Source organism: Ranitomeya variabilis, chromosome 2, assembly GCF_051348905.1.
Source record: "Ranitomeya variabilis isolate aRanVar5 chromosome 2, aRanVar5.hap1, whole genome shotgun sequence".
Classification (NCBI taxonomy): Eukaryota; Metazoa; Chordata; class Amphibia; order Anura; family Dendrobatidae; genus Ranitomeya; species Ranitomeya variabilis.
This window is the reverse complement of record NC_135233.1, coordinates 140,597,275-140,609,482: the sequence shown is the minus strand read 5'-3', so window position 1 is coordinate 140,609,482 and position 12,208 is coordinate 140,597,275. Positions and strand designations below refer to the sequence as shown.

Below are 12,208 nucleotides of genomic sequence, written 5' to 3'. Positions count from 1 at the left end.
ACAGGTACGGACTGGGGATAAGATTCAGCCCTGGCATTTGAAATCACACAGGCCCATGCTGTCACTGTCCCCAAGCACCAGATGGGAATATAATACTAATATTACCCTGGATGGAGGAAAGCAAGATTTACTACAAGACCAATATTTCTAATGATAACTGTGGCCTGCTGGGGTAAGCGACGGAGTCAGTGACTTTGTGCTCCGTCACAACTCTTGACAATATGGGTGTCTTGAGAACACAGATTCTGTTAATAAAATAAACGCAAGTAATATCAAAGAAATTTTACCACTATCATGAAGTAAAATATGTCTTGAGAAAAGAATGTCAGACTCACTGGGATCCATGCAAGCGTTCCAGAGTTATAACCTCATAAAGGGAAAGCGGTCAGAATTGTAAAAATTGTCCAGGTCATTAACATTCAAACCAACTTTGGGGGTTAAGGGGTTAAATGCATGTAATTGGGTTTCATTAAAACTCTTGCTCTTTTTGTCTCCTATTCCCGCTGTATTACACATTACACTGTCTATTGCTGGCTGCAGACCGAGTTACCAGGGTCGGTCATATTATTTTTGTTTTATCAGGTGTGTTGGCAACATGATCTTGTGGCAGTTACATTATAGAGATATAACAGGTTCTTATCCCGGTCTCCAGTCCATACAATGGCTGCTGGTGGAGGAGCAGTGACCAAACCTGTCCATCGCTCTCCTCTAATAGAAAAGCAGTTTTCTCGTGTCAGGTTTTCAATGGGAGAAGACCGATGGACAGGTCTGGTCACATGCTCCTCCACGATCAGCCATTTTATGGACGAGAGAGCTGTGTAGTCTGTGAGGAACCTGCACTAACAAGCGCAGAGGAACCTATTCTGTTATAATAAAAATAACGTGACCGACCCTGATAACTCACCCTGCAGTGAGCAGTAGGCAGTAAAATACATCGGATATAGGAGGCAAAAAAGTAAGAAGTAAGAAAAAAAATAGAAGAGATAGAGAAGAGAAAGAGAAGAGAAAGAGAAGAGAAAGAGAAGAGAAAGAGAAGAGAAGAGAAAGAAGAGAAAGAGAAGAGAAAGAGTAGAGGAAGAGAACAGAAAAGAGTAGAGAAAGAGTAGAGAAAGAGTAGAGGAAGAGAAGAGATAGAGAAGAGAAAGAGAAGAGAGAGAGAAGAGATAGAGAAGAGATAGAGAAGAGAAAGAGAAGAGCCGCTCCAGTCATCTTTTGCATTTTGTGACCTGCTGGATTGCTCCAGTGTTTGCCGGGGTAACCGGAAGTCACTACTCAATGTAAGTCTATGAGAACCAGAACAAGGCTCTCATAGCCTTACATTGACTTCCGGTCAGTCAGAAGCTGCACTCAGAAGATGGCCGAGTGGCATTGGGAGGAGTAGACAATGACGGCTGGTATGTATATTACTAGGGGAACGGAACTTATATTATCGAGACTACTCCAAATATGAAATTAATAAAGAACCCTGGATAGGGCTGTAAGTGAGTCCGGGTGACCATAGGAATAGTGATTCTTCAAAATAATTTCTATGGCATTATCTATGGTAGTCGTCATTCACTTTATTGTACATCATATCCTACCTCTTATGCATTTTTTTTTATTTACTGAGCTATATCTTCTCATAATGTGTCCAGTATATCAAAGGACAAGAATTTCATTGCATTTTACTAGTTTTTAATCTAGTTAGAGTAAAGGGAAGTCCTCCATGATCCCTGGTGTGCCCAGTTCTTCCATATTCTTATTCTTGATATGTCTACCTTAGTGTCATTGGCTGTTCATATGTAATGCAGATTGTATTGCTGGAGAAGCATTGGAGATATTTCCGGGACATATCCTGAACATAGCTATAAGTCACCTGTGCTAATTTTTCCACACCAAGGTCTGCTGCTCTCATTTTGGGGGGATGTATTTTTTATTGTTTAGTAGATATTACTTTTATGCATGAGATCAAAATATTTACTGAAGACAAGGTCATTTGTCTCCTAGAGCTGAATTAGATTTAGTCCACATGTAAAATATCCTAAATTACATTTCCTTGGTTGGCTGATGTTTTGAGCTATTCTGATTGCATTTAATGACATTACTGATCTGGATGAATATTTCCTTAGTGGTGTGTGTGTGTGTGTGTGTGTGTGTGTGTGTGTGTGTGTGTGTGTATATATACAGTACAGACCAAAAGTTTGGACACACCTTCTCATTTAAAGATTTTTCTGTATTTTCATGACTATGAAAATTGTAAATTCACACTGAAGGCATCAAAACTATGAATTAACACATGTGGAATTATATACTTAACAAAAAAGTGTGAAACAACTGGAAATGTCTTATATTCTAGGTTCTTCAAAGTAGCCACCTTTTGCTATGATGAATGCTTTGCACAATCTTGGCATTTTCTTGATGAGCTTCAAGAGGTAGTCACCGGGAATGGTCTTCCAACAATCTTGAAGGAGTTCCCAGAGATGCTTAGCACTTGTTGGCCCTTTTGCTTTCACTCTGCGGTCCAGCTCACCCCAAAACATCTCGATTGGGTTCAGGTCTGGTGACTGTGGAGGCCAGGTCATCCGGCGTAGCACCCCATCACTCTCCTTCTTGGTCAAATAGCCCTTACACAGCCTGGAGGTGTGTTAGGGATCATTGTCCTGTTGAAAAATAAATGATGGTCCAACTAAACGCAAACCGGATGGAATAGCATGTCACTGCAAGATACATGCTGGTTCAGTATGCCTTCAATTTTGAATAAATCCCCAACAGTGTCACCAGCAAAGCACCTCCACATCATCACACCTCCTCCTCCATGCTTCACGGTGGGAACCAGGCATGTAGAGTCCATCTGTTCACCTTTTCTGCGTCGCACAAAGACAGGGTGGTTGGAACCAAAGATCTCAAATTTGGACTCATCAGACCAAAGCACAGATTGCTACTGGTCTAATTTCCATTCCTTGTGTTCTTTAGCCCAAACAAGTCTTTTCTACTTGTTGCCTGCCCTTAGCAGTGTGTTGTGATCCGCTTTTTGGGCTCCCCTAGTGGTGGCTGGTGGTACTGGAGACTTGTGTGTTCTTTTCTGCCTCAGCTCACCTGCTTCCATCAGTTTTGGGAGTTCCCTATTTAGCCTTGCTCTCCAGTCACTTCCTTGCCGGTCATCATTGTAACCTGAGTCTTTCAGTTGCATGTTCCTGCTACCAGTCTGCTGATCAGCTAAGTGGACTCTTGTCCTTTTTGTGTTGTATTTTTTGTCCAGTTTACAGTTTGTCATTTCCTGTTACTGGAAGCTCTTGTGGACTGAAATTGCCACTCCTGTGTCATGAGTTGACACAGGAGTCTTAAAGTAATTTCAGGATGGGTTTTTGAAAGGGTTTTTCAGCTGACCGTGAAGTCCTCTTTTGTAACCTTCCTCTATCTAGTAAGTGGACCTCGCTTTGCTAAATCTACCTTCATACTGTGTATGTCTTTTCTTCTGAACTCACCGTTAATATATGTGGGGGCTACTATCATCTTTGGGGAATTTCACTAGAGGTAAGCCAGGTCTGTTCCTTCCTCTTCCAGGCGTAGTTAGTTCTCCGGCTGGCGCATGGCATCTAGGCAGCCGTAGGAATGCTTCCTGGCTACTGTTAGTTGTGTGGTAGATTTAGGTCACGGTCAGCTTGAGTTTCCATCACCCGAGGGCTAGTCTGTTATTTTGTGTTTCTGATGTTCCCATGCCATTGGGGAATCATGACAGCAGTGGTTTCCTAGCAGCTATTTTACCATGAAGGCCTGCTGCACAAAGTCTCCTCTTAACAGTTGTTGTAGAGATGTGTCTGCTGCTAGAACTCTGTGTGGCATTGACCTGGTCTCTAATCTGAGCAGCTGTTAACCTCCGATTTCGGAGGCTGGTGACTTGGATAAACTTATCCTCAGAAGCAGAGGTGACTCTTGGTCTTCCGTTCCTGGGGCGGTCCTCATGTGAGCCAGTTTCTTTGTAGCGCTTGATGGTTTTTGCAACTGCACTTGGGGACACTTTCAAAGTTTTCCCAATTTTTCGGAGTGACTTACCTTCATTTCTTAAAGTAATGATGGCCACTCGTTTTTCTTTACTTAGCTGCTTTTTTCTTGCCATAATACAAATTCTAACAGTCTATTCAGTAGGACTATCAGCTGTGTATGCACCAGACTTCTGCACAACACAACTAATGGTGCCAACCCCATTTATAAGGCAAGAAATCCCACTTATTAAATCTGACAGGGCACACCTGTGAAGTGAAAACCATTCCCGGTGACTATCTCTTGAAGCTCATCAAGAGAATGCCAAGAGTGTGCAAAGCAGTCATCAAAGCAAAAGGTGGCTACTTTGAAGAACCTAGAATATAAGACATATTTTTAGTTGTTTCACACTTTTTTGTTAAGTATATAATTCCACATGTGTTAATTCATAGTTTTGATGCCTTCAGTGTGAATTTACAATTTTCATAGTCATGAATATACAGAAAAGTCTTTAAATGAGAAGGTGTGTCCAAGCTTTTTGTCTGTACTGTGTATATATATATATATATATATATATATATAAAGTATTTTCAGACATCACCAATATTCTAAGTAAATATATTTCTAATGGTGTTATTGACATGACATTCTCCCCAGATGTCAGTAACAACCCATCCAATCCACACAGGCAAAGAAATCAAGCCAACAAATTATGTCTCATAATGAGAAATGACACAAGAAAAAAATATTGAACTGAAATTTATATAATACTTAGTACAAAAGCCTTGTTGGTGATGACAGCTTCAAGAAGCCTCCTGTATGGAGAAACTAGTCGCATGCATTGCTCAGGTGTGATTCTGGCCGATTCTTCCTCACAAACACTCTTCAAATCCAGAAGGTTCCCTGGGCTCCTTCAATGAACTCTGAGCTTTAATTCCATCCATACGTTTTCTATTGGATTCAGGTCAGGTGATTGGCTGGGCCATTCTAGTAGCTTTATTTTCTTTCTCTGAAACCAATTGAGAATTTCCTTGGCTGTGTGATTGGGATCATTATTTAGCTGAAATGTCCACACTCGTTTCATCTTCATCATCCTGGTAGATGGCAGCAGATTTTTATGAAGACTGTCTTGGTACATTTGTCCATTCATCCTTCCTTAAATCATATGAAGTTTGCTAGTGCCGTATTCTGAAAAGCAGCCCCACTCCATGATGCTAACGCCTCCGAACTTTATTGTTGGTATGGAGTTTTGGTGTGATATGCAGTGCCTTTTGTTCTCTAAAGAAGGTGTATATTGTGGCATCCAAAGTGTTCAATTTTGGTCTCATCTGAGCAGACAAACTATATTTTCCCAGTATTTCACAGGCTTGTTTAAATGTTGTTGAGTAAACTTTAACTGTGCTTGAACATGCTTTTTGTTCTGCAATGGATTCTTGCGTTGAGTGTGCATGCGGGCCATGGAGGTTGAGTACATTACTTATTGTTTTGTTTGAAACAATTGTACCTGCCGATTCCAGGTCTGACTGTCACTCTGCACAGGTGGTTCTTGGCTCTTGAATAACTCTTCTGATATTTTTTTTCACTCCTCTGCCTGAAATCTTGCGGGGAGCACCTGGTTGTGCCAGTTTATGGTGAAATTATGTTCTTTCCACTTTCAGATTATGGCTCCAACTGTGCTCAGTGGAATCTTCAGTAGTTTAGATAGTCTTCTGTAACCAATGCCATCAGTATGTTTTGCAACAATAAGTTTGAGAAGGTCTTGAGACACCTCACTGGTTTTATCCATCATGAGATTGGTTTTTGTGTGGCACCTTAGTATTGAGGCATCAGTTGAACCAGTTAATATTATTTTTCTCTGTGTCAGTATTGCTTTCTAATTACTGCTAGATTTCAGCTGGTGTCATCACTTTTATTGACCTTTTGCACCTCTCTTATTTATGTGTTCAATACTTTTTCCCTGAGTCATTTCTCATTACTATACATAACTTAATTTATGGACATCTATGGTTTAATTTCTTTGTCTGTATGGATTGGTTGAGTTGTTACTGACATCTAGTGAGAATTTCATGTCAATAGCACCTTTTAGAAATATATTTACTAAAAAAATTGGTGATATGTGCAATACTTATTTTACCAGTATATATAGATGTAACCTATATTTTTCCTCTTGTCTTATCCACGACTGGATTTCCAGTTCTCTGGACTAATGATCTTAAAGGGAACCTGTTACCCCAAAATCGAAGGTGAGCTAAGCCCACCAGCATCAGGGGCTTATCTACAGCATTCTGTAATGCTGTAGCTAAGCCCACGATTTATGATGAAAGATGAGAAAAAGAGGTTAGATTATACTCACCCAAGGGTTGTCCCACTGCGGTCCGGGTCCGATGGGCGTCGCGGTCCGGTCCGGAGCCTCCTATCTTCTTATGATGACTTCCTCTTCTTGCATTCACGCTGCGGCTCCTGCGTAGGCGTACTTTGTCTGCTCTGTTGAGGGCAGAGCAAAGTACTGCAGTGCGCAGGCACCGGGAAAGGTCAGAGAGGCCCAGCGCCTGCGCACTGCAGTACTTTGCTCTGCCCTCAACAGGGCAGACAAAGTACACCTGCGCTGGAGCCGCAGCGTGAATGCAAGAAGAGGACGTCATCCTAAGAATATGGGAGGCCCTGGACAGGACCGCGATGCCCATCGTACAGGGACCGTCCCTGGGTGAGTATAATCTAACCTCCTTTTCTCATCTTTCAGGATACATCGGGGGCTTATCTACAGCATTCCAGAATGCTGTAGATAAGCCCCTGATGCTGGTGGGCTTAGCTCACCTTCGATTTTGGGGGTGACAGGTTCCCTTTAAAATTCACATTAGGCTGGTTTCACATTTGCGTCTGTGCACACACCGTTTGATCCGCATAGATCCGCATGAGTTCACATTCGTTTTGCATACGCATGCATCATTTTGCGGTGTGGGGCGCGGTGAACGCAACATGTTGCATTTTTGGAAGCGTCAAAAATCCGTCAAATATGCACAGGCATGCGCATGCAGATGAGTGCATTAGAAAAACGCATTACTGTCTATGGGACATGTCCTTGCGTACGCATGCGTTCGATGCGCACGTTGGACTGTGCATGTCCAGGAACTGATTGAGACACACCCATTGAGACACGTCCTCCTGGAAATATGGAAGACATGCGCATAAAAAACACAAAAACACAAATGCAGGCAACAAACTCATGCACACACAGCTTTTTTTTGCCGTCATGCATAAGCTGATGCAGATAAAAAAATGCTGCATAATCATGTGTTTGCATGCGTTTGGGCATGTGTTTGCGTATGCAGATGATATGCTGTGCACATATACGTAAATGTGAACTTTGCTGTACTCCTGGCTTGTTCAGTGTCTGTACCAGAGATGCAATATGAGGCTTTGGGGCCCAAATTCAAAAGCTATAACAGGTCTCATAAATACTGCCATTTATAATACTGGTGTCTTTGTATGTGGCGGAAGGGCCAAAGGTCCCTATAACAACAAGAACCTGTAGTTGAGTACTGCAACGCTTTCACTGTTTATTGATGTACCCCAGAATGCAGTATAGCACAGTCTCGTGAGGTATTATACAGTGATCACAAGACTCTACGTGAGAACACATTTGTTAAAGGGGTTGACCAGTGACAACAAACTACTACCTAACTTGCTGATCAGTGGGTGTCTGCCCCAGTTGGAAGAGCAAGGAATTTTTATTACTGGTGGGGAATTTTTTCTTTATCCCCGCTACAAAATCAAGCGGCAGTTCAGAAACCCAACCACCGCTCCATTCATTCTCTATGGTGATACTGGACAAGGATAAGTGCAGTGCTCGGGAATTAATATACCAGTGGTCAAGCATGCGCACTACCACTCCATTTTAACCAGGACATAAGTTTCCTGTATTGTTGATTTGTGCCGGTCCCAGCAGTCGGACACTCAGACCAAAGAGATATCAAAAATTCTATGGCTACGTCATCTTTTGTTTTCACCGGACAACCCCCTTTATTAGCATTGATTGTTGAGTGCTGGTTATGTATAGATAATGTACAATTATTTATACTATATTAATGCAAGATTTTCATCTGTATTTACAGGTGTCCAGAGAAGTTCCAGAGAAAATAAAGGACCTGGAAGACGTCTTGTATTATCCTACCTATGCAACCCAAACTGTCCTGCCCAGTAAGTGCTAATTATGTATTATGGTGCTTCTCTAGGAACCATTTTGTACGTGTCTTTGCATCCTACAGAAATGTAACAAAAGGAATATTCAGGCTGTTGAATTGTATATCAGTGTTGACAAGTCTGTTGTAAAATATTTTCACCTAAATTAAACAAGAGTGGAGCGCAGCTCTGTAGAGTGATCCTGCCTGAGCGCGCACAGACCAGAGCGTGGATTCAGTAGATCGGCTGGGCACGAAGCTAAGGCTTTCCATACCCTGCTCTGTGTGCACGCTTAGACAAGAGCTGTATGCTCCTATCTACTGAAATAAATACCTCTCGGGGTGGGATCGGTGGGTAGGGGAGCCAAGAGTTATGGGTGGGCGGCTCAGTAGCTGAACCCAGACCAATTTTTTTTTTTTTTAATATGAGGGCACTGAAATATGAAAAATCCTTATAAAAGTTTAGTTATTCTTAAAGTTATTGGGGCTGAACTTTTCTTGGAGATACTTCCACATGCATGAGAATATGTTTTTTTTAGTTATAGGATCATTTCTTGTGGCGAGATTCAAATTTGCCAAATCATATGAATTTTGCTGCACAATTCGATTTGCAGCAAAGTTATTTTCCACAAATTCAATGTTCCCTATTATGCTCTGGAGTCCCTTCAGTAACTTTGAAAAATAAAATAAACCCTAAAACTCGCTTCACCTGTCCAGTTATCCTTGCTTTTTCCAGTGCCCGCTGCCAGCTTGCCAAGTCCTCAGTGCCTCACCCGTGAACGCCAGGTGTCTTCACCCTAAAACAGGGCTTCCGGCTACAACCAGGGAGTCACGGCGTGTTGTAACGTCACAACGTTATGATGCCCTGTGAGCTCTGAAGCCTGGTCGCGACTTGAAGTCCTGTTCTATAGTGAAGAAACTGGCACATGACTGTGGAAAGAAGCGTCTCTGAGGGCCGGATGTTGGGCAGCGGGCACATCGAGGTTTCTGGGACAGGTGAGCGGTTAGGAAACTCTTATGGGGGTAGGGGGGTTTCTAACCTAAGTAGGCCGCCATTTTGGTGAATTTTTACAGGGCGAATTACAAAAAATACGTGTCCTGGAGAATATGGATTTTCTAAAATTCAAGTAGGATTCAGTTCCACTCTAAAAAATGTGCCCATCTTAAACCAGCACACTTCACACAGCAATTGTCTATTCGAAATAGGAGTCATCACCGTTATGTTACAGAAACCCCTGTAAACTCTGTTTATTTGGCTGCCTGTAGATTATCTACAGTATACATTGTAGCCCAGGGCTACGGGTCAGTCAGTGTGCACAGATATACAACATATGAAGTCAGGGATATAGTGCGGGGAGCGTCCCTTGGGATAGCTACATAGGCTGCTGCGTTCACTCATAGTAAGATAACGTGAACCTATTTCACACTCAAACCACTTTACACTGCTTAATACTTACTAATGGGAAAATAGAATTTTTATGATACCAGTGTAGGAATCCTTATTATTTGTCTGTGGGCATTTCTATTAGGAGAAAGTGATTTAATAAGAACCTTTTACATTTGATTGTACTTTTAATATCTTTAATTGTTAGTACCATCTAATAATCCTCTTCCCATGTATTCTACAATATAGTTGGGTTGTTATCGTGAATGGACTTCAGAGTTATTACCCTCATAAAAGTGCAATAAACCCAGTAATCTGCCTTGCCTATCCTTTGTAAAGCAAATGCATGACATATGTTACAAAGAAAAGTTCAGTGTTGGTTGCCTTATTGGGTGGTCTGTACATAGCGAATAATGGTCCTGAGTTTTAGGATCTGCATATATGTACAGTATGTATTTAGGAGTTGTAAAGATTCAAGCTCTTTGGCAACTGGTAGCCTGCACACAGTCAATGGGATCTTGTCCAACAACGTGAGGTTTATTCATAAATTCCAGTAGACACAAAACAAAAGACACAGCCTCTTCTGGGCACAAAGGTAACCTACATAGCACAGGCTCACCTGTTTGGATATCAGTACTGCTCTCGCTGCCTCTGGCAGAGACTAGGCATCATAAACCAGGTCTTTCACCCTCCACACACAAACCATTATGGAGCTGCTCAGGATGGGAAGGACCATTTCCACCCAGCTCTTCCAGTCGTTACTGAAACCCAGACCCAATATCTGGGCCCATTAATAAAATCTCTCAGCACTATTTGTGCCTTCTCTCTGGGATTCACATCACTGAGCCTAGGCAATACAGTGATACAATAAAACAAAACAAAGTCCAGCTCACCATAGTTGACATCTCTGAATATTCGGAGCACGGAACCGCTGTGTCAGGGCGTGGAGGGATCAAAGAAAAAAGGAAAATCCAGCTCAACGAAATAGTGAAAAAAACGTGTCGTTCCTTTATTCACTTCAATAGTATATGTGGAGGATAAAAACATCAGCAACAACAGAAATAAAAACAGTATACTGTTTTTATTTCTGTTGTTGCTGATGTTTTTATCCTCCACATATACTATTGAAGTGAATAAAGGAACGACACGTTTTTTTCACTATTTCGTTGAGCTGGATTTTCCTTTTTTCTTTAATACAGTGATACACATACTCTTTCCAGGACCTGTCCAGCTGATTCCTTAAAGAGTTGAACAGTAAAGGTGAATACGATATAAAATCTGGGTATCTCTAAAATATGTGATATGTGGTGCCTGGCATGAGTGTCTTACGCTTTTGGTTAACATATTAGACCCATGGTATGTTAACGGCAAGGTTAAATTTGTCAAACAGTATTAATGAGCAATTAGAAATGTCGTTTGTTCTTTTGTTCTGTGATGTAACCTTGTTATGTTGTATAATCTTCAATAAAACAAATAATAAAAAAAAAAATTGGATATCTCTAAAATAGGTTATTCTGGTGGACAATGAAACTGCCTATTGTACAATGCTCTCATTTCCCATCAGTTTTACAGCATAGTGCCATGGCGTATGGGAAATCATGTCATACAGTGGCTCAAAATATAACTAAACCAGTACCAAAAGTGTTCAGGCTCTGAGGACTACAGTCAGTGCATTATGCATATCTGGGCCACTATGAATATTTAAAAAGGTGTTAAAGTTTAAAGGAAATCTATCACCAGGGTCCTGCACTCTAATCTGAGAGCAGAATAATGTAAAGATCCAGGACCTGGATTCCAGCGATGTGTCACTTACTGGGCTGCTTGCTGAAGTTTTAATGAAATAACAATTTTATCAGCAGGAGATTCACTAGAGGATTAGTAAACCTGCTGCCATGTAGTCCTTCATATTATTCATGAGCTCTGTATAACCCACCCACACCAGTGATTGGCAGCTTTCTGCCTATGCGCAGTGTAGACAGAAAGCTGTCAATCCATTGATATGGGCAGGTTTATACAGAGCTCAGCATTCAGAAAATGGGTTGATTTGCAGCAGATAAAACAGGGATTTTATCAAAACTATAGCAAGCAGCTCAGTAAGTGATACATCGATGATATCAGGGTCTCTGTCTCTACATCATGTTTTTTTTCAGATAGGGTAGCAAAAACCTGGTGACATAGTCCCTTCAAAGGAAAACTCCACAAAGATCCTGGATGCTCAGTCACTCTGAACCTTTTACCTACCCAATATACCAACATACATATTAAGTTTGTGTATGATCTGTGTTTTGGATATTCTTCTAATATTATGTTTTACATTTCCTACAGCAACCTTTCCTGCAGTCCAAAAAATGGTGCTAGTATCATCCGCCTCCGAGTACCCTGGAGTGAGCAAGCATGTGATGGATCTGGCACCTGCCACCGATCTGGATAAGACGGTCACTGAGCTATCGGACTGGCTGCTGCTTATTGATCAGATGCTCAAGTCCAACATTGTTACTGTTGGCGATCCTGATGAGATCAACACAACTATAGCACGAATGAAGGTAAAGTTTACGGCAAATGCCATAATTCAGTGTCACAGTCGATTGTTATAGCTCAGGTATGCCTTCACTGTTACTGTTGTCACTCTAGCAGATCATGTCCCATAGTATATGCTCGCAGTGAGTAAAGTTGTTCGTTGTTTATA

General features: G+C 41.5%; 1 protein-coding gene across 2 annotated transcripts in view; it reads left to right on the top strand.

Annotated features, from left to right (window-relative positions):
• UTRN (utrophin) overlaps positions 1–12,208 on the top strand; it is an 846,507-nt gene that overhangs the window by 307,664 nt on the left and 526,635 nt on the right. For both annotated transcript variants that reach the window (XM_077283030.1, XM_077283029.1), the window contains exons 48-49: positions 8,073–8,157; positions 11,848–12,065. In XM_077283030.1, coding sequence (XP_077139145.1) covers positions 8,073–8,157; positions 11,848–12,065 — 303 coding nt within the window. The remainder of the gene's footprint in view (positions 1–8,072; positions 8,158–11,847; positions 12,066–12,208) is intronic.